This window comes from Ostreococcus lucimarinus, chromosome 18 (assembly GCF_000092065.1).
Source record: "Ostreococcus lucimarinus CCE9901 chromosome 18, complete sequence".
In the NCBI taxonomy this organism is placed as follows: domain Eukaryota; kingdom Viridiplantae; phylum Chlorophyta; class Mamiellophyceae; order Mamiellales; family Bathycoccaceae; genus Ostreococcus; species Ostreococcus sp. 'lucimarinus'.
The window spans coordinates 12,590-39,078 of NC_009372.1; the positions used below are offsets into that span (position 1 = coordinate 12,590).

Sequence of the window (26,489 nt, forward strand, 5' to 3'; positions counted from 1 at the left end):
AACTATTGGAGCGACATGAGTGGTCAACGAATCCTTTGCGTTATCGCGTGTGTGTTCCACGAGCAGCTGTCGCTTCATTTCTGCACAGTCAAAAAACTTTGTCACATCCTCAATATCGTGGCGCTTCGGGTCAATCCAACCAACGACTCGATTTGAACGTTTCATCTTTCCACCGATCCGTGCGTGGACGGCGATGAAAGGTGAATTGTCTTGAAGACGAAGCTCTTGAAGCATTTCTAAGGCTCGACGTTTGACGTTGGGCGCAAAGTGAAACAGGTTAGTAAACGCAAAACTAAAAGTATGAGCAGCACTCGAATCATGTGCAAGCGTGCTTCCACACTGTGAACTACGGTATTGCGTCATTTTGCCCTTAAAATATTCGGCCACGCCATCAGATCGTGTTCGTGTAGACTGATGAGGATCTGACCACAAAAAAATTCCGACATAGTACCGGTTGATGTGAAGTCTAATTGTGGGTGTTCCAGCTCTTTGCAACGCTTCGATCCTTTCGAGGTCCTTTGAGGGGACTTTGGAATCCACCATGAAAATTTCGGTCTCTTTGAACCCCGTCGAAGCGCATACGCGCTTGCTTTTATGTTTATGGTCCCATCGAACTGTCTTCGGAACCAAAGTGTGCGTTAGCGGGAAAGGAGACTTGTACTCAATGAAAAATGCCCTATCCAATACGACGGCGAGATAAAACGCACTCATGATACCACTCATTCGGTCACCTACACCCCCACAGAGCTTGTCGCAGACGTATATCAAGGACGGTACGCACTGACCCTCCTGCGATCGTCGCACAGCGTTCGCGTGGAAATCAGCGTAACGCTGAAACCAGCAAGATTCCCGACGGTCAGTGTACAAGGCGCTAACGGAACCGTTGAATCTATTGACGTGCAGATCGCCTTCGAAACTTTGACCCGTTAGTTTCAGCACACCATAAGTTAAGATGAGTCCCACGGGACAGACTGAAAACTTTGTGAGACGCTTCGAAGACGTCTTCTTCATGCCTTCCGTCTACTCGACGCCTAGATATTGATCATGAAGCCTTCTTTCCAAGCTAAATGCCGATCGTAGGTTCTTCTCTGAAGCGTCGAAACGAGTATTAGTCGTGCGCCCTGCTACTGTACAGGGGCGGACGACTGGCGACCCGTTCGGTGTTTGGACCGGGTTTACTGAGTCAGGTGGTTCGTGTGGTGCGGTGCGAACTTTCGACAACCAGTGCTCACGTTTGCAACCCCATGAATGAGTACAAATCGTAGTTAACTCTCGCCAGGCGCACGGCACTGACGACACGGCAACGCCAGGAGCGCGGTCGACCTAAATAATAAGTCTACGACACTCTAGGACACTACTTTACAAACTTTACAGAAGGAGTGCACGCGCCTTTAGCGCCACGTACACGCGCGATAGTCCTCGCCCTTCCACGCTCTATCTCTACTATGGCCGCGAAAGCTATGTATCTATGAACGGGGTGGGGTATGAGGGACCTCGCAAACTTCCTACGCGCTTGCCATGTTTTAGGGCTTGATCTGTGGTCATACCTGGAGCGCAACAGATTTACGAATATCACCTTAGAGCGTACTTATTCTATGCGTTGGAACGATGTTTCAGCTCGCTTTTTTCACGCAATGTTTGGGAACTAAAAGAGGTTTCCAGCAAATATTATGCACCGATCCTGGCGCGCTCATTTTTCCTGCCTGAACGGATGTAAGCTCCTTCAAAGAGCATCCTTGTCGCTGAAAAGTGTGCGGTAAGTAACCTAATAGCTTCATGTGATCGATCATGTCGATGAGTGTACAATTGGTATATTGCTGAAGACCAGGATTATACTCAGTTAAAATTGTACATGGGTTGCCACCATGTAAGGTCGCCGCCGCGCCTTTCAAGACGCGACACTCATTTCCTTCAATATCCATTTTCATGAAGGCGATAGGATTCGAACCACTGCCTAGTATTTCATCAAGGGTTATGGACTTCATTTCTTCGGCACAGTGCCCCGTCGCTCCTTTTGTTTTTCTTTGGCCACCTCCACAGAAAGGATGATCTGCAAACTGAGTAAACGGTACTAGAATACCGTCGCTCGGGTTTCCAATAGGCCGGCACACACAAAACCGTTCGGATTTTGACGCAGGATCAGCAAGTGGCGTATTATGTAGTTTCAACAGCGTGGTCCAGCCGTTGTGATCTGCGCTACAGCGTAACAGATTCGCGTTATCCGGGAGTGCCTCCACGGCGACCACTTCGCGGCCCAGAGAAAGCGCAACACTCGTCATAACACCGACATTTGCACCTATATCGACCATCATTCCATCTGCAATACTGAGTTGACGCCGAATCAAATTGCTTATCGCTGGCTCGAAAGTGCCCTTCGCCTTAACAGTAGAAGTGATCGCATCGCCCGAATGAAAAAGCCACGGATTTCCATCGACCGATAGAAGCTGAGCCTGCCGGACGCCGCAGTTAAATCTGCTGGAACGAGCTGCGTTATTGTCACGTACAGGAGATTCACTCAAAGCTGTACGAATGTACCAGCACGCGATACAGGCGGCGCAGAAGGCGCAAACAGTCACCAAAGTACTCCTCTTAACAAGTGACGCAACAGCCGGGAACGAACTTTTCAACCGCCCGGGGTTCGGTTTCGCCATACTCACCACTATTTGTGCGCGATGCGTTCGCGGTAATGCGCACCGGGGATGGGAAATGGCGATCGTATGCGTCGTGTGAGCTTTGAATCGATAGCGACCGTGTATGAAGCCGGAGTGACCTCGTACTCACCCTTGAACGACATCGCCGTGAAAACTTATAGCGTTCGCTCTAAAACTGATAGTATTTATTCACTACGTACTAGATTACTAAGGCTAAACATCTCTTGAATATGTCGCGAGATTGCCGCGCGCAAGAGCGCTACCAAGAAGAGGATGTCACTACTAATACCAGTAAAGACACTGCTGAAACATTTCCAACGTTTCCTCGTCGGCGTGAAAACGTTCCATACGTATTTCTTCGTGGCGATTTTTAACATCTTCAACCGCCGACCGTCGCCTGGAAGACAACGTCACGTAGTCGTAGTGCTTGGCGATAGTTTTCATCGCATCGTGACGTTTTGATCTTCTCTCGTTGATTTTGTCACTTCCAAGATTTGGGGCTTCGTGCTTTCCGGCTTGTTTCATGCTGCAAGCACAAAGTTCTAGATCGCCTCCATTTTCCGGTCGAGGGCATCTCGCGCGCTTTGTACCGATGCCCAAGGTTGTTTGCAATACAGCACTTATCCAAAAGTCTTCCGCATTGTAAAGTAAAGGAGGGGGCGCGCGAAACGCGGCCTGTAACCAGACCATCCTCCCAGCCCACAAATGACCTCCAAAATCGTATTCATCATCTTCGTCAAACGTATCAACCGGACCTTCTTTCCAGTGACCTCGCCAATCGAATTCTAAAAACTTTTCGTTCAAAAATCTACCATTTCTCGTCGCCAAAAAGCCTTCATCGACGACACGCAGCATGTTCTCAAAGTACCTCGATCCGAACATAACGTCATCATCCAAAACAATAAACGTTGCGTGTGGAGTCGTTTGTACGAACATCGGCGCGAGAAAGCGACCGTAATAACCCGTTTCAACTTTAGAATGCACGTGATATACGTGTGGTGGAACACCCGACCAAGCCTCTGAGCTATTCCATCGATGAAGCGCGTCGCTAATATCCACGTGCTCCCCGTTTTGAACGACAACGATGGCAGTTCTTTTCGTCATCAGCGTCGTCTGTTTGCTTATCATTTTCATCACTTGTGTGATTGTTTTACGTTTCCAAACCGTCACGACGACCACATTCTCGTACGGCGCAGTGGAGTGTTCATTATGAAACGAAGACGATACTGGAAGTGTCTTTGGCGGCGGCGTTCTCAACATTGTCTCGAGGATGCGCACGATGTTTCCAGCAGCATTCCCATCGCCATAAGTTTTCTTCGAGCCTGACATGGATCTATAAGAATCGGGATCTTTCAGCAAAGACGCCGCTTCGGTGTATATACTTTCTGCACCGTGACCAACTAGTTTTGCGGCGCCCGCGAGCACTCCTTCTGGTCTCTCTGTTGTGTCTCTGAGCACTAACACCGGTTTTCCTAGAGTGACCGCTTCCTCTTGGATACCTCCCGAATCTGTCATGACGAAAAAACTCTCTTTCATCATGAATAATAAATCTGCATGGTCTAGAGGTGGTACTATCAGCAATCGCCGTAAGTGCGTAGTCGTTGGCGGCGCGTGGTCCGACTGTACAAGGCTGTGGAATGTATCAACGCCGAAGTGCTGTTCTGCTAAGTGCTTCACCATAGGGTTCAAGTGAATGGGATAAATCACGACGACGTCAGGGTATTCTTGCAGAAGCTTCTCTATGCTTGTGAAGATGTTGAGTATGGGTTCGCCAAGGTTTTCACGTCGATGAGCGGTGAGAAGTAACAGCCTCACGTCGCGCAGAGTGGATACAGTCTTCACGACTTTGGATAGCTCAATCACTCGATCACTCGGTTCAGTCTTTAAAATTGCATATAGGGCATCGACAACAGTGTTACCGGTTGTAAACACATTCGTGCGTCTACCCTCGTCGTACAGATTTTTTGCCGCGTGTTCGGTGGGTGCGAAGTGATACGTCGCCATAACTGAGATACACTGTCTATTGACTTCTTCGGGAAAGGGTGAGTAGATATCACGCGTACGAAGACCCGCTTCGATGTGTCCAACTGGTATTTTCAAGTAAAACGCCGCCAAAGACGTGATAAACGCTGTCGTTGTATCGCCCTGCACGAGCACCGCGTCTGGTTTTGACGAACGTAGCACGCCGTCTACCGCGCGCACCGCGCTCGATGTGAGCTCTGCGAGCTGTTGATTTGGCTTCATCAGCGCTAGCTCGTGTTGAATTTTATCTTGCAAGCTGAACTGGCGCAGAACTTGCTCAAGCATCTGTTTGTGTTGACCCGTGGAGATCAGTATCGCACTCAGAGTCGACGATCTGGCCACCGCTTGAATCACCGGAGCCATTTTCACAGCCTCTGGTCGCGTACCGAAGACAATCGCGATTTTGATTTCAGCAGAATAGGCCGTTCTGTCGAAACGTTCTGACTCGATATCTTTCATCGAGTCCAACGAGGGCGTGGGAGGATCGCCTTTTCGCGGCCAACCGGCATGTTTGTTCACCGATAGCAGGGCGGCGAAACACAACGAGACTAGCGAGACTAACGAGACTAACGAGATCAGAGTTCTCGCTCTTCGGCGATCGAGGACGAGGATACTTTTTAACCGTCCCATCAACTCCGCGATGTATGCTGGCGTCGGAATCTTCGGGCACGCGGACGTCCTTCACGGAGGAATGAATCGTGGTTCGCCCGGGCTTCGCTAAATTTAGCTCGGTTTTGGCCGTTCATGACTCAAGAGTATGGGTAAAGGGTGAGGACTCCGCCGGGGTGTTTTTACCTCGTGCAACTTTTTTAGAAATCGATCACTTACAGCGACAAGCTAGTAGATGTGATACACTTCATCGGAATATCCGAAGATTTGCACGATTTGGCTGAGAAAACGAAGATTGTGGCGAACACCGATGGCGAATCGCTAACGAGGTTGCGTGAAATCACAGCAAATGCTCGCGCATTCATGCAAGAATTTACGTATGAGCGCGTCGTCACGGACGTTTCACATCGCCTGAATGAGCTAGCCCTAAGTATAGTATAGTATCAGAAACAGAAACCTCCCGGCGACGTTTGTTCGCGAGCAAAGAAACGGCAACCTCACGAGCATCTTTGGCCACTTGAGCGCGCCAGTCTTCGTCGTCGCAAGCGGGAGCCGTCGTTGCCTCTGCTCCTCCCAGCGAGGCTGAAGATCGCTGAGAAGCCTTCTTACAACCTTTCCGTGCCGTCGACACGGTCGGAGACGCGCTTCGGCGCGCGCGAGGGTGCGTCATACGCGACAGAATCTGGCCCAAAAGTTAACGTGCCCATCGAGCTCCAACGGTCGTGTTCCGTCAACACCCACGCACAGAATTCAAACTTAAACGGTCGGATATCACGATACGCGGAAACATCGGTTGACTCCGCGCCGCCCGGACGCGCGCGCGGCGCGAAGTGGCGCGCGACGGCGCGACAAACGTCGACGTTAATTAAATTCATTATTTTACCCTCATACATTATTTTCGAAATGCGAGCTATACCTAATACTATGCGATCAATCGGGCCTGCGTCAATAAGTGATGATGATTACAAGTAGCTATCATTGATTAGTACTCGATGGGCACGTTAACTTTTCGATTACGAAATATGCGATGCTACGGCAGGGGGAGTAGCGCCCATCCCGAACACCACCATGGGAAACCCGCTATCGAGTTACACTAAATGAAAACTCAAATCTATTTTCACTTCGCGTACGTACGCTAGGCGTGAGACTCTACACGGCGAGGTACGCTAAGTAAGATATTGAATACGATGTCCAAAGTATCGTCCCCACAGCTTCTTTGTATCGACCAGCATTTTCAATCCAGTTCAAGCGCGCTGCTTTGTTTGACGTGACGAATTGCGGCTTGAACGACACGAACATTCCATCGAAGGTTAGCGACGTTGTGTGACTCCATGTCCTCGATCGTTCGATCCCGTTGGTCTGGATGCTTCATCCAGAAAAGAGCCGTGGTTCGCGGCCATGCCGGATGCTCTCGTGCGGACGCTCTCGTGCGCACCATAGAACGCAGGTTCGGGTGGCACTTGCTCATCACGTGCCACAAGCCACAGGATTCAAAGCATGGTGGACTTTGATGCGTGAAACAGGTTCGTAGATGACAGCCGTTGTCACGAAGTCAAAGCTCTTTATCGGCGCACTTAAAGTGTATGCAGTAGACCAGATCCAAAAATAAACACAAGATAGTTTCGTCCTCGGAGCGACCTTCGGTGTAAAAGAATACAGACTGAGAGACTCACAGAACTAGCCTCTGACAGAACGTGGAGGGTAGAGGGGTCACCAGTGCTTTAACGATCGAAAGACTTTGTCGAAGTGCCGCGTGTACATGAATTTCTGTGGTTTTATTCTCCCCGTTATCTCTGACGCGTGTCGGATCAATACCAGGTATGATATATGGGTGAGTAATTTGTACATGAATACGGGAAGCTCGCCTAGGTTACCCCCGAAGGAGTAATCACTTTCGCGCCCCGCCGAACCGCCGTTCGTTTTCTGCGCGCCGGTGCGAGTGGCGTCAAAAGGCGCGGCGTCGCGTGGACATCGCGCGCAGCACTCGCGAACGCCCTCGAGGCGCGCGCGGTATTCGCGAGCATGTCGTCGAGATAATCTGCGAAAATCTAGACGCGCTCGACCGAGACGCCCGTCCGCCCGCATGCGCATCCTTCTCACCGGTGGCGCCGGCTTCATCGGCTCGCACGTCGCCGAGCGCCTCGCGTCGAGGCATCCCGAGTACACGGTGCGCGCACGATTTCGACCCCGTGCGCGTGCGTCGAACAACGCACGGACTTTGCACCCATCTCTCGCGCGAACGACTGACCGCGAACGACTCGTCGCGCTCGACAGATTGTCATCCTGGACAAGCTCGACTATTGCTCGAGCTTGAAAAATCTCGAGCGCGCGAAAGAATGCGCGAACGTGCGGTTCGTCAAGGGCGATGTGCGTTCGTTCGATTTATTGAGTTACGTCTTGCAAAGCGAGCGCATCGACACCGTCATGCACTTCGCCGCGCAGAGTCACGTGGACAACTCTTTCGGGAACTCGTACGAGTTCACGAAGAATAACATCGAGGGCACGCACGCGTTACTCGAGGCGTGCGTGCGAGCGCAGAAGACCGAAATTCGACGATTCCTGCACGTGTCCACGGATGAGGTATACGGGGAAAATCTCATGGATTCAAACACCGAGCACGCGTCGCTCCTGACGCCCACCAACCCGTACGCCGCGACCAAGGCGGGCGCGGAGATGCTCGTCATGGCGTATGGACGCTCGTACGGACTACCGTACATCATCACTCGCGGAAACAACGTGTATGGGCCGAATCAGTATCCAGAGAAGGCGATTCCAAAGTTTTCAATCCTCGCGAAACGCGGGGAAAAGATTTCGATACACGGCGACGGCGACGCGACGCGTTCGTACATGCACGTTGACGATGCGTCTTCGGCGTTCGATGTCATTCTCCACCGCGGGACGACGGCGCAGATTTATAACATCGGCTCGCGCGAAGAGCGGACGATCTTGTCCGTCGCTCGGGATGTCTGTAAGCTCCTCGATCGCGACCCGGAAACGACCATCGAGCACGTGAGCGATCGAGCCTTCAACGACCGAAGATATTTCATCGATTGCTCAAAGCTTTTAGCGCTCGGATGGCGACAAGAAAAGTCCTGGGACGTCGGTCTCGCGGAAACCGTGCGTTGGTACTCGAATAACGACTTGAGCGCCTACTGGGGCGAATTCTCACCTGCGTTGCGCCCGCACCCTTCGGCGAGCGCGGACGGTCGACGACGATCGCTCGAGTTTGATTTCACAAACGAGCTTGATGATTGCACGACACTGGCTTTGTAAGTGTGAGTGATTGGAACTCCAGATTGTGGTTCAAATTGGTCCAATCCCGAGTCGACGAAAGTCTTTTTCCAAGTTTTTTTCCAAGAATTATTTGCGTACATCATCAGCTTGCACTCGCCTCCCGGTTTGAGAGTCATGAAATATCCTTCACGGCGGGTTGTACATCGGCGATGTGATGCAGAACTCCGAAACTAAAAAGAGGATCAAAATGGTCGTGCATGAATTCATCGGTCTGTATATCTGCAACGCGCACCTCACCATTGAGTTTGAACAGTTTGAGTCGCTTCTCAGCGAGTTCTACACTTCGCAAGGAAACGTCGATGCCTGTGTAAACCGCGCCAGCTTCAGTAAAACTTTGTGTCGCGGTCCCTATACCGCAACCAACCTCGAGAACAGATTGTTTTCGTACGCGTCGAGACTTGCGAATGCCAAAGTGTGGTTCTCGACGAAATATTTACGCCGCGTCACTTCTTCAAAGTATTCCTTCGAGCCGAATGTTACAAGGGCGATCATCGTAAAACGTTTTCACGAACTCATTCGACTCGCGCATGGCGTCGCTCACGACCGGTGTACTTAATGTTAGTGCGCGTGTCAAGAGCGTTGTTGCGGTAGTTTCGACGCAGAGGAAAGCAGTGGTGAGTCAACACCGAGGCTGTGGTCCGCGGTTGCGTTCCTACGACATATACCTAACAAAGTACCAGGGATAATAAAGTCCAGAAAGAGACATGCTTTAAGAGAGTGGAGTGATCTTGGGCCAGTCGCCGTCTCTGACGTTGCAACGTCGCAGAGCGAAGATGGCTACCACTCGATCGATCTTGCAAACAACGCGCGCCAGATTCGTCGGTCTGGGCCGACTCGGACTATGTACGGCTCTCAAGTGTGAACAAGCTGATTGGGATATCGTTGGTTCGGATGTCTTTCCGGCGCACGTGGACAGCATCAACGAAATCACGCTTCGTTTGACTGAGCCAAGAGTCGAGGAAGCGCTTCGATCGAGCAAACATCTGCGCGCAACTTTAAAGCTGCGTGAAGTGATCGATCGCGTCGATATGGTCTTCATCCTCGTCGCCACGCCCACTGACTCTGGAGATCAAGCGTACGACACAAGCGCGCTCAGTCGGTTTTTTGAGTGATATTAGCGACTTGAACCCCGAGAACAAACACTTGATGATTTGAGGCACGGTGTTACCTGGCTAGATCTCGATAGGTGTAAGGTATCCTACGTCGCATATGAATCGAATTGTCCTGTGGATATCATCGAAGAGTCCCAGCTGCTCGAAATCGCGAAACGACTCGTGCGACGGGGGAAGAAAGTGACAGTTTTCGACCGGGTGGCGATTGTTCACTTAGTGCGAGGAACGTACGGGCAGTTGTTCGATTACGAAATATGCGATACTACGGCAGGGGGAGTAGCGCCCATCCCGAACACCACCATGGAAAACCCGCTATCGAGTTACACTAAATGAAAACTCAAATCTATTTTCACTTCGCGTACATACGCTAGGCGTGAGACTCTACATGGCGAGGTACGCCAAGTAAGATATTGAATACGATGTCCAAAGTATCGCCCCCACAGCTTCTTTGTATCGACCAGCATTTTCAATCCAGTTCAAGCGCGCTGCTTTGTTTGACATGACGAATTGCGGCTTGAACGACACGAGCATTCCATCGAAGGTTAGCAACGTTGTGTGACTCCATGTCCTCGATCGTTCGATCCCGTTGGTCTGGATGCTTCATCCAGTTGCTCATGAGTTCCACAGCATGCTCGGCACTGTCGAAATACGTCACATGCGGGGTGGTGTAAAGGTCACCTAATGATACCCATTGTTTCAGCGCTTCAGGATCGCATGAATTTGGATCATGACATACCCCAGTATCGTCAAGACAGCAGAACTCCACTGCCTCAGCGTTTTCGTAAAAAGATGGTGAAGCACAAGGGACATTACCAGCTACTTTGTGAGGATAGCCACGGTTTTTTGAAAACTCATCGAGCATGAAAGTCAACGATGGCACGAAAAGGGGGACACCACTCGCGTAAAGTTCATGAAATGCGGAACTCGGCATACTGTATGGGAAATATACTACGGCTTGCTCTGTTGCAAATTCCGAAGCGTGAGCAAAACTCGTTGGGCGACTTTTCATGGGAACTTGTGACTCCATAGTGCGCCCGAGGACTCGTATTCTATCAAATGTAATCGATATGCTTGAACTACCTTCGTTGTTCGACCCCCCCCACAAGATGAAGCATGACTCGTTCGTAAGTGTACGCGATGCGCCCAAACTCTCCAAATACTGTGTTGGCCATGTTATGAATAGACGTTCAGGTTCACGACATGTGTAGAACTTCATGTATGCCCGATCGTACTCGCTCCCAGCAAGAAGTATTGGCGCCTCGCGTAGAACGCGCATGAGGCTTTTACGTACAAATGACGTGTGATTTATCTTCGAATGAGCCACCTGGTGATCAAAACGATGCGTTGTGCGTACTATCAATTTATGTGGGGCAATCTTGTTTAATAGAAGACAAAGGGCGGTAGGAAAGTCCGCCCAGAGCACATGGAACGTAGATAGCATCTCGCTAGCCTCAGCTGCGAAATCATCCAACCATTTCTCGTCTGCTGGATCGATAGCCATGGGAAAACCTCTTACACGCTGTGTCAATCGATTCAAAGCCTCAGATAATGCATGATCTCTTACGCAAGGAGCAGAATCGAGGACTTTCTCGTACCAAATAATGCCTCCACACACGATATTTTCGCGACGAACTCCAGCGTTATGAAGTTGCATCGCTGTGTCTTTCGCGGTACCACCATGCCAACTTAAAACCAAGACGCGGGTGCTCTGTGTATCCAAATTAGCTGACGCTTGTAATCTTGCAGGTGATTCTTCATATCGTTCCATCTTGAAATGTTCATCGTTCCTCTCTTCGACATTTGCGGTTTTGTAGGTTTCGTTATGTGTGAGCTCTAAAAATCTTGCTCGGTGATTTTGTTGTCGTCTTTGCTCCGGTGATGGATGTGGTGTGATACTTTTAAATCTGCTGTCACCAATATCGAACAAGAACAGTCTCCAAAGCAACACGGCCACAACCGCAAACAGAATGACCGTTCGGCGAGCCATAGTACCGGAATCGCAAGCTACTTTCAGTAGCATGTCGAAGCGCAACTCCAAGAGCGTTCGAACGTGAATCGTATTCACATATATTCGTGTTCAAGACTACGTACGTGCCGTACCGCGAGTCGCTTCAACGCGTGCCACAATCGCAAGCGCCACACACTCGAGACAATTCCCGCACATTTTTTGAGGAGCTTTTTAATCGAGTTTGGTGTTGTGTCTATACATGGACAGTCACACTTTTCCCAAAATTAGCCCTAAAATGTGGAGAGCTCGAATTAAACGTTCCGTTTCGATGATGATGACAAAATTAGTCGAAGGAAAAAACGCCCGAACAAATCATACACATACAAATCATATACATCGTACACATACAAAAAAGAGCCGTGGTTCGCGGCTATGCCGGATGCTCTCGTGCGCACCATAGAACGCAGGTTTGGGTGGCACTTGCTACTTGCTCATCACGCGCCACAAACCGCAGGGTTCAAAGCATGGTGGACTTTGATGCGTGAAACAGGTTCGTAGATTCCAGCCGTTGTCACGACCTCAAAGCTCTTTATCGACGCACTTAAAGTGTATGCAGTATGATATTAGGGTGAGTAATTTATACATGAAATTTATCTCAACTTCGTGCGAGATCCGAGGAAACGACGAGCACGGTGGCTAAGATGTGAAAGATCTGTGATTATATCATGGATAGATATTAAATCAAAAGATCTGGCCACCAGCGCATCAGACACGCGGTGAGTTGGTGACAGCGTTGAAACGTGAACATGGTTGAGCTTACCTCGCGTAGCTTGATAACGGGTTGCCAGCAGAAGTATTTGGTTCTTCGTTAGGTACTTTGTATGCTCCGTAGGTAAACATACGCCCGTAAGCGCGGCGTACGAGCTCGATGATGGCGGGTCGATCGTGATGTTCCGGACGTCGTACCTCTCGAAACGACGATGGGCACGAGAACGGACATCGTTTCGAGAGTGTGCGATGCGACGTCGTTACCGAAAAATGTTTACACGAGAAACGGCGGAAAAGCGACGAAAAATAGTAAGTGGGCGTCGCTTTCGCGAGCTAAACTCGATGTGGTGGAGGACTTGATGCTTCACGGAGTCGGACCCGTGGTCTGGATCGACCTCGACACGCTCGTTTTCGTGGACTTGGCGCGCGCGTTTCAGCGCGGCGCGTCGACGTGGTTAGTAGGTTATCAGAGAGGAATGCAGTGTACCGGCTTGAAGAGTTGCGTTGGGTCACACTTTCGTTCCGTGCGTCCGGAGTTTGACGTGCTCGGCGACTTGTGGTCGCTCGATTTAGCCGCAATAGAGAAAGTGAGAGATTACGAACGCCGATGGGTGTCGTCGCGATGGGTAAGAAAGCCGCCAAAGTACGATCTCCAGGCGTATTTCAGTCTCATGCTCGAAAATGGTGTACTGGCCGAGAACGTTTTGCTTCACAACATTCTACCGGACCTCAATTTTGGTTTCACGTGCTCAAACTTTGAGCACCCAACGTCGACTAATATGGAAATTTCTGTCGATAGCGACGACGCACAGCGTCTGAGGTGCCCTATTCCAAAAGGCGTGAAAATGTCACCGCGAGTAGGAACTCTTTCGTTCACCGCGTGGTCGTTTCAAAAGATGTTTTTGGATGAAGAAAAGCCGACGTTTGATTCGCTTTCTGACGATCAAGATGTTCGCGCTTGGTTCGCGCGATGGTTTTACTCGCCGCTCTGAAAGAATTCGGCAGTAGTTGTCGCTAGATCGTAATATTTAATACTATACCATACCTAAGGCGAGCTCATTCAGACGATGGGAAACGCCCTTGACGACGCGCTCGTACGTAAATTCTTGCATCAACGCGCGAGCATTTGCTGTGATATCACGCAACTTCGTTAGCGATTCGCCATCGGTGTTCGTGATAATCTTCGTTTTTTCCACTAAATCGTGCAAATCTCCAGATATTCCGATGTAATGTATCCCATCTACCAGCTTGTCGCTGTAATAGTGCTTGAAGTTTGACTTGACGAGGAACAGGACGCTCCCGCTTTCCATGCGCCAACGGTTTCCCCACGCGTCGACGTTTCCGTCGATTTCGAGGATACCTTTGTGCGTGATCCAATGCTGTTCCGATACGCGCGGGCTAATACGTACATTCTTTTGTCCTCTACACGATTGTACCCTTCGCGTGATCTCGAGGTCGAGCCAAGGAACATTTATGGATGATTGCACCGCTCGCACGCGCGGAAGTTTAACGCACGCGGTAACCCTTTCGTTCCCGTCGACGCGAGTGGACTCTTCTACTTCGCATTTTGTTGACATACCGGACGTCGAGCCTCTCCAGAACACGTCGGATTTGCGTTCATCGAACGGAATCTCGCGTTCACGCAGGTTCCGAAGGAACAGTTTGAACCCGTCGCGCTTGATGAAGTGGAAGTTTGGCGCGAGCACGACTGATTCGTCGGTGAAACAATTCGCATTGATAGAGTGCGCCAGGATGAAAACATTCAAGGATTTCAGCTCCCGTTGCAGCTTCCTCGGTAGAGACGCGTCGTCGTCAATCACCCATAGGAGTCGTATAGCTACGCCGCTTCGTTCTCCGCGATTCTTCCGCTGTTCCGAGGCGACGTCTCGGAGAAACCGCAGGGCACTTTTAAAGTAGCTACGATTCAGCGGTTGACGCCTACGTGCGACGAAGGTGTACGAAGACGGGGAAGATGCTTCCGGATGAAAGGTGAAACACGCGACGTCTTTGCCCAAGCCACGTAAACTGGATTTCAGCATTCGTTCCCTCACGTCGCCGCAGCAGTTCCGACAGTGCGTCCAAGCGTCTTCTCGTATCCAAAGTGCACTGAAACTACCCAGCAAGTCCGCGATCGTGCGCGTGACGATCATGTATGATGACGAGAAACAAAAGCAGAGCAATAGAAGCAAACCAACTCGTCGCGCTCGTGTCTTCGCCATCGGCCCGCGTGTACGAAAGGAACAAACGTCCAAGTGTGAGCAGTACGTTTTTATCTCCTCAATTCAGAAGATTTACTGCGGTGCATGAAGCCTCGATAGCCTCTTCATGGCGACGCACTCTGCCGGGAACGACGCACGAGCATAATCCGCCACTCGAAGCCTCAGACGCTCCACGATTGGCTTCGGGCGAAGCACTGATGCAGGCCTGCGAACGACTTGCACGTGTGTTGCGTTCGCATCGCGGCCTTGTAGTGGCACTCGCCGCGCCGTTCGCGCTCGTGCTGTACTTTAGCCATAGCTCTTTGGCTTTCAACAGTCGCAGCTCGAGTGACTCTGTGCCCTTGGCGGTGGTGAAGCTCAGCGGACGACCTCACGCAAAGCTCGCTCGCGCAGCGATAAACCCTGGCGAGTTTTCGATAGGAGTCGTTTTATGCAGCACGACGCGAGGCGTCGAAAACGTAGAGTGGGATCACCTGGCGCTCACTTCCATAATGTTGCCCTCGCTGAAGAGCACCATGGAAGACGAATACACATACTTTTTGTACATCGGCGTGGACACGGATGATGAAGTTTACTCAACGCGAGAAGCGAAGAGTACGCTTTCTCGTCTCGCGGGTGACAACGTATCCGTCATCATAGACGCGTTCCCAAGAGTTGGCCAGCGCATCCCTATGAACCAAATATTGCGCCGCGCGTACGAGGACGGGATGGATTACATCGTCCGCGTCAACGACGATACTGAATTCGCCAGTATGATGTGGACTACGCTTTCAATTTCAGAGCTCATGCGAGGAACGCCTGCAAACATCGGTGTCGTAGGCCCCATCGTCAGCGGACCTCCGAATGTCAACGGGAATATTCTGACACACGACATGGTTCATCGAACACACATGGACATCTTCAACGGCGAGTACTACCCAGAGTGTTTTGAGAATGCATGGATAGATGATTGGATCACGCTTGTGTACGGACACAGATCGCGAGCTATATGGGAATGGCGAGTCCATCACCACACCGATCACCACGGCACTCGATATCGTACGCAGAAGCGGCAGAAACGATGGCTCGTCGGAAAAGTCAAGGATGGTCGACGTACTATAGACCTCTGGATACAAGCGCGGAACTAGCTAGATTAGTGGATTGTTTCACGAGCCTAACTCGTTGCATGTTTCGATGTTCGCTCGCGCCACGCGCTCCTTTAAGCGTGTTCATGACTCACGCGCGCGTCTACACCGTGCACACGTGAATGCTCGCCGCGAGTCGGCGTGTGACGCGCGCCACGACGTCACAGGCCGGCGCGAGAAAGTGCGAGGTTTGAAACCAATAACTATCGAGGGAGTGGATGCCACTGTCGAAACTCAGGCGGCGCGCGTTCGTCAGCTCGTGTAGCCGTTCTCGTCGCCGACTTTGTAAAGCGAAGTGCCGTCGTGAGTCGGTCAAAAGGCGACGGCGCGAGTCGCTGTGACGTCGAACGTCGCGTGAATCCGGTCCATCGTCGCAAACGATCGCGCGTCCATCTCTCCAGACTGATTTGGTCTGCGACGTCGAACAGTAAACGTTCGACGAGCGCGTGCGAAGCGAAGTGTCGGCGCGTGGTGGGCGAAAACAACGAAGGATGTCCGCGCGGCGACGAGCGCGCTTCCCGGTGACGTCGTGGACTTCTGGAGACGCCGCGCGGTGGAGTTTTTATGCATGCGCCTTTTGCGCGCTCCTCGTGTTGCGCTCGAGCGCTCGTCGAGGCGTCGAAACCGCGTCGAGCAAATATACGCATACGCGAGACTTTGAGCACAAAAGTCGAACACCAGAGACGGTGGTGTGGTCGACGGATTTGCACGCCGGTCCAATCGGATGTCAAGTATCGATGTTTGCGACGCTAAACATCGACGTCGAAGCGGAAGTGGATGTTCCGAATTGCAAATATTTCCAAAACGGCAGAGGCGAAAACCTTTGCGCCTCGGGTCGGGGTCTTCGAAACGATCAAAATCGTGGATTTTCTCTCGACCCTCACCCGAACAACACGCGACGAAGACTTTATACGCACTTTAGTGCAAACGGGGATTTTTCGCGTGCAGATGTTGTGTTTTGTTCGCACCCGGCGGCGAACTGCGAAATATATTTACCGTTTGATAAATCGATTCTGATTTACAACACGCAGAGACTAGAATTCGGTCGAGACGACGAATTCATTTGGTGGCGAGAACCAATCATTGGAGCAGATAGACGCGAGCGCTGGGAGCATTGGGTACACAATTTGAAAGCCATCTCACGGTCGAAGGCCAACGTCGTGGCGGCGAATAACATGTACGACGTCACGCACATGGAGTACTTCACAGGCATCGAGACAAAATACATTCCTTCGTGGTGCGGTGGTCTCCCGCGAGAGATCGTGGAGAAAAGTTCATATCGACCTCAGCACAGGGAGATTGTTCTCACGCCGTACCGAGTTAATCTGGAGTATGCGAAAGAGACGATTCCCGAGAGAGGCTGGCCAGACCAACGTCGTAAGATGTATAAAAATCCATTGACGCACCCGATATTCGATGATCTTATGCAGCTTAAATCGAGATTTGAGCTCATCAGCATGAAACAAGCATTTCCAAAACATGGAAAATTCAAAAGTATCCATGACTTTCAAAACTTTCGCGCCGTCGTGCTGATTCCGTATGTACCCTCGACGATGTTCTTCTTTCAGCTTTATCGCGCGTGCGTACCGATTTTGGTGCCTTCGCGCAAATTGCTGGCGCGTTGGGTCGCCGAGCACGGCATACTTTGGGAAACTTCATACGGAGATCCTGTGCGCGTCAATGAGACGATGCACTCGCACTTGTCAAATCCAAGTAATTTTGACGCCGTGAGCAGGGAGCGTTGGATGGAGTTCTACGACGTGTATCAAACTGAAGTGTTTCCACATATTTTGTACTTTGACAACTGGGAACGCGCTGCACAGATAGTTGAAAGCACAAATTTAGAAACTGTTTCCGAAAACATGCGACTTCACAACGTGAACGAGTTTCATCGCATCAGAAATTTATGGCGTGGCACGTTCGAGCAGATGGCTACGAACAGGAAAGCTCGCGGTGGATCGGTGTCAGCGACTAGAGAATCGCAGCCACGTGTGCTTTCTGTAGACATAAACACTGCGTTGATGCGCCAGTACGAGCTCGAACCGCTTTCATTCGCGACTGAGAGCGAGGTATTGGGCTTTTTCAGTCGAATTACTCGGGGTGGTATTTTCGGTCGTCGATGAAGCACGCCGTAGAGGAACCGCTCGTTTTAATCAGCGCTCTGAGACTGTGTAAAAGTCGATGTTGATTTACATTAATGTACTAGCGCATAAATAGGTCGTATTTTTAGCTTTGTCGATATTCAAAATATTGTGACACAAGTTCCTGGGTCGCGAGCGAATAGACAGACTGTTCGCATTCACTACCGACTGCGAGGATGTCGCGGACGCTGATTCCGTTGTTTTCTTCAAACAAATCGAACACGTCTTTCGGTTGGGTGTGCGTTTCGAACTCCCCACGATGCGTGTGCACGTCGAGCAGGCGCGCGCGCTCACGCACGAAAGCCAACGATGACCACGCGTCGCGCGCGCGCGGCGCAGAGTGCGCGTCGACGAGCCGAGCAAATGTCTCGCGCCGCGCCGCGCACGTTTTGTGTGCGTCCATCTCATCACGTGATGCCCTATAAATTCGTAAAATACGATACTTGCGACGTACAAGACGAACGGTGTTTTTATAAATTGTGGCGACGTTTTCGCCCAGGGATATTTCGCGCCCGTCGCGTCGCCGCGGTCATGGCGGTCGCGCGCTCGTTACGTACCGACGCCGTCGCGCGCGATGTCACAGGCGAACGGAAAGCGCGGGCTCCGCGGTACCGGTCTTCGCCTCGCCCTTGAGTAACCGGTTCCGTTGCCGCCGCTTCGGCGCCCCTTTCACCGCCGCGCCGTTCGGCCCGGTCACGTTCACGGCCACGGGCCTCCCGTCGGCGTTGCTGACTTCGTACTCAACCTCCTCGTCCTCCCACGCCGACCGGAACCCCGCGCGCGAGATCCCCGTTTGGTGCACGAATATCTCTTCGCTTCCGTCGTGCGGTGTGATGAACCCGAATCCTTTCGTGACGTTGAACCATTTCACCTTCCCGCGCGCGCGCGCGCCCATCGCGCGCGGCGACGTCGCGTCGCCCCACGCGCGCGCGGCGCGGAGTGCGCGTCGACGAGCCGAGCAAATGTCTCGCGCCGCGCCGCGCACGTTTTGTGTGCGTCCATCTCATCACGTGATTGTCTAGAAATTCGTAAAGTACGACACTTGCGACGTACAAGACGAACGGTGTTTTTATAAATTGTGGCGACGTTTTTCGCCCACCTGGGCCGCGGTGGGATATTTCGCGCCCGTCGCGCGCCGCGGTCGCGCGCTCGTTACGTACCGACGCGGTCGCAGACGAACGGGAATGTCGCAGACGAACGGGAAACGCGATGGCGACGGCACAGGCGACGCCGCGCGCGGGGACTGGAAGGCCGTCGTCGCCGATGAGTACGCGCGCCGCAGCGGCGTGTACGCCGCGCCCGACGAAACCTCGTTCCCGCTCATCGCGTCGAGCATTTTTTCGGAAGAAATCATCGCCGCCGTGGACTCCATGCTCAGCGGACAGCTCACTATGGCAAATAACGTTCGCGAATTCGAGCAGGCGTTCGCAAAGTACGTCGGGGCGCCGTTCGCGGTGATGTGCAACTCTGGCAGCTCGGCGAATCTTCTCGCGCTGGCGGCGTTGACGAATCACCTGCGTTCGAAAAAGCTCTGCGCCGGGGACGAAGTGTTGATCCCGGCGGTGTGCTGGTCCACGAGTTTGTGGCCGATCGTACAAATGGGCCTGATTCCAGTGTTCGTGGACGTGGACGTGGCGACGATGAACGTGGACTTGGACGACTTGGAAGCGAGAATCACGGATAAGACGCGAGGCGTGCTCGCGGTGCACGTCCTCGGCAACATGTGCGATATGGACAGGCTGATGGATATTTGTGCCCGTCGCGACTTGCTCCTCGTCGAAGACACGTGCGAATCGCTGGGAAGCACGTACGGCGGGAAGTGCGTGGGGACGTTTGGGAGTTTTGGCTCGTACAGTTTTTACTTTTCCCACCACATCACCACGGGCGAAGGTGGAATGGTCGTGTGTCAGACTCAAGAAGACGCCGATCTCGTCCGATGCTTGCGCGCGCACGGCTGGACGCGCGAGCTTTCTAACAAAGATGAGTTACACGAACAAAACGCGCACATAGATTCGCGTTTCATGTTCGTCAACGTCGGGTACAACTTGCGCCCCATGGAAATCTCTGGGGCTGTCGGGAAGTGCCAGCTTCTTCGTCTGGACTCGATGAACGCCAACAGAAAAGAAAACCGCGAGCGCTTGCTTCGAGCTCTGCAGTCGCACGATAAATGGAACGATCAATTCCGCTTCCCGGTCGCCCCGAATGCGTCCGCCGACCCGGCGTGGTTCGGCTTCGTGGCCGTGCTTCGACGCGATCTGCAGAAGCGCCTGCCGACGTATTTGGAATTTCTCACCAGACACAAGATTGAAAATCGTCCAATCATCAGCGGTAACTTTGTGCACCAGCCGGCGATCAAAACTTTGGGATTGAGCGTTGACCCGAACGGATATCCTGGCTCGGACGAGCTGGGCACGTGCGGGTTTTTCATCGGCGTGCACACGTATCGCCTGTCGGATGCGCAGATCTCGTACCTCGCCGACACCATGCTCGCCTTCGACTTTGACTGCGCCGTGAACAGAAAAGTCGTGCTCGTGACTGGTGGCAGCGGTCTCGTCGGTCGAGCGCTCAAAGAACACGTCAAAACATCGGCGAACACAAACGATTCATGGATTTTTACATCTTCCAAAGATGCTGATTTGTGCTCTTACGACGAGACGAAGAGGCTCTTCGAGCGATATCGCCCGACGCACGTCATTCACCTCGCGGTGAAGCTCATGGCGGGCGGCGACATGTCGAAAATGGCGGCGAGTCTCATTCAGGATAACAACGCGATTAACGCTAATGTTCTTCGTTGCGCGCACGAAATCGACTGCGACAAGGTTGTCTCTGTCTTATCTTCTTTCGCTTACCCGAAAGACGTGAGTTTGCCGATCACAGAAAAGCGACTGCACGACGGTCCTTGCCATCCGTTGTATGAGTCTTACGGTTCGTCAAAGCGTAACCTCGAAATTCTATCGCGCGCCTACCGCGCGCAACATGGTAGGAAGTTCGTCACCGTCATTCCGAGCAATATATTTGGAACCATATCGCAACTGCGCGAGGGTGGTCCGGTCATCGACGCGCTCATGAGCAAGGCTGCGCAATCCGCGGCTACAGGTTCTGAATTCACATGCAGAGGCACCGGTGCGCCGTGCCGTCAGTTCTGCTACGCACCCGATCTAGCGCGCGTGCTCATTTGGTCTTTGGAACATTACGACGAAGAAGAGCCAATAAATGTCGCTGGGGAAGAGATCAGCATACGCGCCGTGGCGGAGCTCATCGCCAACATGTTCGGCGTCGAGAAACGCTTGTCGTTTGACGCGTCGTTTCCAGATGGGCCCATGTACCGCACGCTAAGCGATGATAAGCTCCGACGTCTGTATGAAGGTTACGAGCAAACCGATTTCGAAACGGCACTTCGAAGCGTCGTCGCACGCGTCATCAACGCGTAATACATCGGCTGTTTGACGATATACATCTTGTAAAAGTCGCATTTGTATGTCGCATACAGCTATGATGAGATAGTTCAGTAAGCGTAGCTCAACGCTTTGTAAGTTGATCTACAAACTCTATAAACTCTACTTTTTCGTGCCGGCAAAGCTGTAGTGCGCCGCGCAAATCATCACGATAGCAGCGCCGGCGACAGTCGACTCGGACAAGGTGGAGTAATCCATAAAGTATGCGGTAAAAAATATCAGCGCAAACTTGTTGGTGTTGTTGAGTATCGTAATACTCGTCGGGGTGATCAAGCGATTGAGCTGAAACGCGGAAACGCTCAAGCAAAATCCTAGCGTGCACGAAACGAAGAGTGCGACGCACTGCGATTTTGTCGCGCCGCTCGCCATAAACTTTTGTAGCGTCTCGTTTTCTCTTTGAGCGAACCCGACGATGGCGCACACGGGTAAGGATAGTAAGTTATTATAGTACGCCATGGTCCAGCTGTTCATATCGAGCTCGTTCACGAGCGATTTGACCTTGATTTGATACGCCGTCGTCGCCGCTACGTTCACCGCAAGCCAGGCGTACCCCGTAAAGTCAAAATTCGAAGCCGCGTCCAGATCGCCCGACGCGTACACCAACGACCCTGCGCACATTCCTAATATCGCCAAAATCCTCGGTTTCGTCTGCACCGTGCCCAGACAAAAATAATCCGCTATGGCGATCGTCACCGTACCTAAATTTCTTTGCACTATGAGCGTCGTCGCCGTCACGAACTTGAGCGCCAGCATGGACGACGCGAGCATGGCGTAAAACAAAAGCACGAGCGCGAACCAACGTTTGGCTTTATGTCGCCGCACCGGCTCGATCTGCAGACTCAGCACCGATTTCCCGAACGCGAGCAACACCAGCGTCACCGCGTTTTGCGCGAACAGCACCGCGTTCGGGGCGGGGAAGAACCCCATGATTTGTTTATTCAGCACGGTGAGCGCGCTGCCGGATAGACAAAACGCCGCGGCGACCAAGGTGATCGTGACGACCGCCATCGCGACGGCTGCGTGTCGTCCGCCGTCGCGCGCGATCGCGTCGTCCGGTTTCGCGTCGACTCGAGGCCCGCCGTCTCGCGAGCCGCGCCGACGACTGACTCGCGCGCGTTTTGAATTCGTCCGTCGATTTCCGGAATTCCAAAATTCCACGTCAAAATTTTGCGCCGCGCCGCGTCCGGCTGGCGCCGCACCACTCCGCACGGGCGATCGCGCCCGGAAAGCGATCGGATCGTCGGGAAACTGATCAATAAACGACGTGCAATATTTTGATAGCATTAATATATTATTAAATATGATAATTCAGATCCGTCTGGTCATCGCAAACCCTGGATCCTTCGGACTGTGCTGATTCGACCCCCTGGAAATTTCAGACAGTTTCCCAAACGAGGCCCGTTTTTTCAAACGCCACCAGTGAGTTTTTTGAGCCCATTTGACCGACCGTGACTCAAGAACGACCCCCTCATTGTGTACATTCACTACTCTACGCGCGCGACGCGCCCGCGAACGCGCGAGAAAAGCGCACGGCGCGGTCGTACACGAACTTTTTTCTCTTCGCAGCGACTTTTACGCGTCGAGACGTCCCAGCGACGGCTGGGGATCGCCATTTGATGCGATTTTGGACGATTTTGGCATTCGAGTCCCACGTGCTAAGTTGAGTCATGACTCGTCAAATTTAGTAAAATTCAACACGCTTTTGCGGCGCCGTGAACGCGCACTTCGAAATAAAAACAAATTCACATCGCGTGAATCATTTGAGGTAAGCTTGAACGTTCAGAATACTCCGTGAAACTGCCTTGAACACCTTCGATTAAGATGTCAAACGTGTCGAATTTGGTACTTTTTTGTGAATTTGGGATATTTCACGCCGCGTTATCTCTCAATCGCGCGCTTTCCCCGCACGTCGGTTGACCTACACGCTCGTGAAATGTCTGAATGACCCCCTGTTTCAGGGGATCTGGAAACTGTCTGAAATTTCCAGGGGGTCGAATCCGCAAAGTCCCGGAAATTTCGAAAATTTGGATTCCTGCGCAGCGGGTGTCCCGCGATGATGATCGAAATCGTCTCGCATCATCGTATTCAGAGATGTATGAAATCTATGAAAATACGAAATGTGATTTAAATCAGTTTTTCCCGACGCCGCACCGACGTTCGTTTCTGCGCGCGCCGGTGCGCGCGGCGCCAATAGGCGAGGCGTCGCGTCGAGATCTCGTGAGCGTCGTCATCGAGCGCCCTCGAGGCGCGCGCGGTATTCGCGAGCATGTCGTCGAGATAATCTCCGAAAATCTAGACGCGCTCGACCGAGACGCCCGTCCGCCCGCATGCGCATCCTTCTCACCGGTGGCGCCGGCTTCATCGGCTCGCACGTCGCCGAGCGCCTCGCGTCGAGGCATCCCGAGTACACGGTGCGCGCACGATTTCGACCACGTGTGCGTGCGTCGAACAACGCACGGACTTTGCACCCATCTCTCGCGCGAACGACTGACCGCGAACGACTCGTCGCGCTCGGACAGATTGTCGTCCTGGACAAGCTCGACTATTGCTCGAGCTTGAAAAATCTCGAACGCGCGAAAGAATGCGCGAACGTGCGGTTCGTCAAGGGCGATGTGCGTTCGTTCGATTTATTGAGTTACGTCTTGCAAAGCGAGCGCATCGACACCGTCGTGCACTTCGCCGCGCAGAGTCACGTGGACAACTCTTTCGGGAACTCGTACGAGTTCACGAAGAATAACATCGAGGGCACGCACGCGTTACTCGAGGCGTGCGTGCGAGCGCAGACGACCGAAATTCGACGATTCCTGCACGTGTCCACGGATGAGGTATACGGGGAAAATCTCATGGATTCAAACACCGAGCACGCGGCGCTCCTGACGCCCACCAACCCGTACGCCGCGACCAAGGCGGGCGCGGAGATGCTCGTCATGGCGTACGGACGCTCGTACGGATTGCCGTACATCATCACTCGCGGAAACAACGTGTACGGGCCGAATCAGTATCCAGAGAAGGCGATTCCAAAGTTTTCAATCCTCGCGAAACGCGGGGAAAAGATTTCTATACACGGCGACGGCGACGTGACGCGTTCGTACATGCACGTCGACGATGCGGGTTCGGCGTTCGACGTCATTCTCCACCGCGGAACGCCGGCGCAGATTTATAACATCGGCTCGCGCGAAGAACGGACGATCTTGTCCGTCGCTCGGGATGTCTGTAAGCTCCTCGATCGCGACCCGGAAACGACCATCGAGCACGTGAGCGATCGAGCCTTCAACGACCGAAGATATTTCATCGATTGCTCAAAGCTTTTAGCGCTCGGATGGCGACAAGAAAAGTCCTGGGACGTCGGTCTCGCGGAAACCGTGCGTTGGTACTCGAATAACGATTTGAGCGCGTACTGGGGCGAATTCTCACCCGCGTTGCGCCCGCACCCTTCGGCGAGCGCGGATGGGCGACGACGATCGCTCGAGTTTGATTTCACGAATGATTCTGACGATCGCGCGACACCGACTTTGTAATACGCGCATCTATCTTCCTCGGGCGCGAGTATCACTTTGCGCGTCCATGTAATTATTTGCGGCGCGCTGTTGGAGGCGGGTTGAAAAACACCCCGCGTGGCGTCACGCGTCACTCACCGCCTCGCTTCGCTCGATTATGACACGCGTCTCAATCGCTTGAGAGGAGGCAGAGAAAGCATGCTTTCCTAGCAACAGCCTTTATTTTTCGACCGAGGCGCGGACGAGTCGCGGGGACGCCGCGACGGCGTTCGGTTTTCGCGAAGGGAAACGACGCACTGAGGGGTGACGCGCACGACCGTTGGGGCGGAGGGGCGTTTTTCTAAGCGGCGATGGATCATGGATGCCAACCACCACGGACGTTTCAAGCGAGGCACTCGTGTCGACTGTGGTTCGTTTTCACCGTCTCAGTGGCGTGCGTCGTCGTCGGATCGCGCGGGGCGTCGTACGGAACGTACGAGAACGACGGCGGTGTCACTCGGGAGCGGCGCGCGGATCGTGCGCGACGACCGGCTATAGAGTCTAGATCATCCTTGAGCGAAGTGACTCGTGAAACGTACGAGCGCGCACGAACGGTCTTCGAGGAATTTTTAAATGAGCGGAGCGCGCAGTGCGGGCGCGCGTTCACGGAGACGCGCACGCACTTTGGCGCTCCCGTGGAAACACCTCCATACCCTGGGGGACCTCCTCCTGGTACCGGTGCGGTGCTCACAGAGATGGTGCGAGCTGCGGCGGCGGCGTGGCATAGAAACATGTCGTACGTGATGCGTGGTAAATGGGCGTTGGTTTCGGATAGCGACTGCGCTGAGGCAGAGTTTCAAGGATTTGCCTGCATGTTCCCAGGATTGTCGCGCTCGTGTCGAGCCTTGGAAGGTGAAAACCCGATGTTGAATTTACAAGACGCGCAAGACTTCTGGCGTCACTGGAGCAAAAATCTCAGCGTTGATGCGATTTTTTTATTTGGGCTCGCCGCGGATGCGCTGACAGACGTCCGTCGCGCGAGCGTCAAAGTGAAGAGTTTTCTCGAACACGACCTATCGAGTGCATTAGCGGGATCTGAGAGCGAAGGAATCGCAGTCGGTATACATTTTCGCAACCGTGGAGATATCAGACTCGATGGGAGATTGAGGATACCTCTGGAGCGTTACGTCGAGTGGGTGGATGGGCTTGGGAATTCAACGAAAATTCGTGCCGTTTACGTCGCCACAGATCACGATGGACTGGATGTTCGCGAGCTCAACGAGCGTTTTCCCGGTCGTTCGTACGAATTCCGAATGATCAAGCGTTTGTGGGCACCAGCGACCGCCACAAACCTGTGGCAGACGACGACGACGGCGACGGCGGGTGGTTTGAAGTTTGAAACCGCGAAAACACAAATGGTCGTCGAGGCGTTGAGCGACATCAACATTCTCTCGCACTGCGACGCATTTCTCGGCTCGATATCAAACTTTTTGCCCTTCATCATGTCGCTTTTACACGCGCGGGATCCACTTCGTGAACGCGGTCGTATTTGCGGTTTCATGAACACAAACGTAACCACTTTCGGAGGTCACGCCGCGGCGGAAGAACTCACGAAAGCTACGAGCGAATTCGCCTCGGGGCTGGATGACGCGCACGCCGGAGACGTAGGA

At 52.7% G+C, this 26,489-nt stretch overlaps 11 protein-coding genes across 11 annotated transcripts; 7 read left to right on the plus strand and 4 right to left on the minus strand.

Annotated features, from left to right (window-relative positions):
- Positions 1-7,365: 7,365 nt before the first annotated feature.
- On the plus strand, positions 7,366-8,555 carry OSTLU_33729 (putative NAD-dependent epimerase/dehydratase; the record flags this gene model as incomplete). Its single annotated transcript, XM_001422246.1, has 2 exons — positions 7,366-7,449; positions 7,557-8,555. 2 exons carry the CDS (start codon positions 7,366-7,368, stop codon positions 8,553-8,555), a joined length of 1,083 nt encoding a protein of 360 aa, XP_001422283.1.
- A 743-nt stretch (positions 8,556-9,298) lies between these two features.
- On the plus strand, positions 9,299-9,688 carry OSTLU_93979 (predicted protein; the record flags this gene model as incomplete). The annotated part of the gene is made up of 1 exon (XM_001422247.1): positions 9,299-9,688. A coding segment is annotated over one exon (390 nt), but the record flags the coding sequence as incomplete, so codon positions are not given.
- A 271-nt stretch (positions 9,689-9,959) lies between these two features.
- OSTLU_28428 (predicted protein) lies at positions 9,960-11,708 on the minus strand (the record flags this gene model as incomplete). The annotated part of the gene is made up of 1 exon (XM_001422279.1): positions 9,960-11,708. One exon carries the CDS (start codon positions 11,706-11,708, stop codon positions 10,155-10,157), a length of 1,554 nt encoding a protein of 517 aa, XP_001422316.1. The 3' UTR covers positions 9,960-10,154.
- A 908-nt stretch (positions 11,709-12,616) lies between these two features.
- On the plus strand, positions 12,617-13,396 carry OSTLU_93980 (predicted protein; the record flags this gene model as incomplete). The annotated part of the gene is made up of 1 exon (XM_001422248.1): positions 12,617-13,396. The coding sequence occupies one exon, from the start codon at positions 12,617-12,619 to the stop codon at positions 13,394-13,396; it is 780 nt and encodes a 259-aa protein (XP_001422285.1).
- A 42-nt stretch (positions 13,397-13,438) lies between these two features.
- OSTLU_18789 (predicted protein) lies at positions 13,439-14,623 on the minus strand (the record flags this gene model as incomplete). Its single annotated transcript, XM_001422280.1, has 1 exon — positions 13,439-14,623. One exon carries the CDS (start codon positions 14,621-14,623, stop codon positions 13,439-13,441), a length of 1,185 nt encoding a protein of 394 aa, XP_001422317.1.
- Positions 14,624-14,820: 197 nt separating this feature from the next.
- Positions 14,821-15,750, plus strand: OSTLU_28431 (predicted protein; the record flags this gene model as incomplete). The annotated part of the gene is made up of 1 exon (XM_001422249.1): positions 14,821-15,750. The coding sequence occupies one exon, from the start codon at positions 14,821-14,823 to the stop codon at positions 15,748-15,750; it is 930 nt and encodes a 309-aa protein (XP_001422286.1).
- Positions 15,751-16,238: 488 nt separating this feature from the next.
- On the plus strand, positions 16,239-17,870 carry OSTLU_18791 (predicted protein; the record flags this gene model as incomplete). The annotated part of the gene is made up of 1 exon (XM_001422250.1): positions 16,239-17,870. One exon carries the CDS (start codon positions 16,239-16,241, stop codon positions 17,868-17,870), a length of 1,632 nt encoding a protein of 543 aa, XP_001422287.1.
- A 670-nt stretch (positions 17,871-18,540) lies between these two features.
- OSTLU_9256 (predicted protein) lies at positions 18,541-18,768 on the minus strand (the record flags this gene model as incomplete). Its single annotated transcript, XM_001422281.1, has 1 exon — positions 18,541-18,768. A coding segment is annotated over one exon (228 nt), but the record flags the coding sequence as incomplete, so codon positions are not given.
- Positions 18,769-21,445: 2,677 nt separating this feature from the next.
- Positions 21,446-22,351, minus strand: OSTLU_18795 (DMT family transporter: GDP-mannose; the record flags this gene model as incomplete). The annotated part of the gene is made up of 1 exon (XM_001422282.1): positions 21,446-22,351. The coding sequence occupies one exon, from the start codon at positions 22,349-22,351 to the stop codon at positions 21,446-21,448; it is 906 nt and encodes a 301-aa protein (XP_001422319.1).
- A 1,194-nt stretch (positions 22,352-23,545) lies between these two features.
- On the plus strand, positions 23,546-24,861 carry OSTLU_28436 (predicted protein; the record flags this gene model as incomplete). Its single annotated transcript, XM_001422251.1, has 2 exons — positions 23,546-23,754; positions 23,863-24,861. Exons 1-2 carry the CDS (start codon positions 23,671-23,673, stop codon positions 24,859-24,861), a joined length of 1,083 nt encoding a protein of 360 aa, XP_001422288.1. The 5' UTR covers positions 23,546-23,670.
- A 329-nt stretch (positions 24,862-25,190) lies between these two features.
- On the plus strand, positions 25,191-26,218 carry OSTLU_18797 (predicted protein; the record flags this gene model as incomplete). Its single annotated transcript, XM_001422252.1, has 2 exons — positions 25,191-26,011; positions 26,068-26,218. 2 exons carry the CDS (start codon positions 25,191-25,193, stop codon positions 26,216-26,218), a joined length of 972 nt encoding a protein of 323 aa, XP_001422289.1.
- Positions 26,219-26,489: the final 271 nt, after the last annotated feature.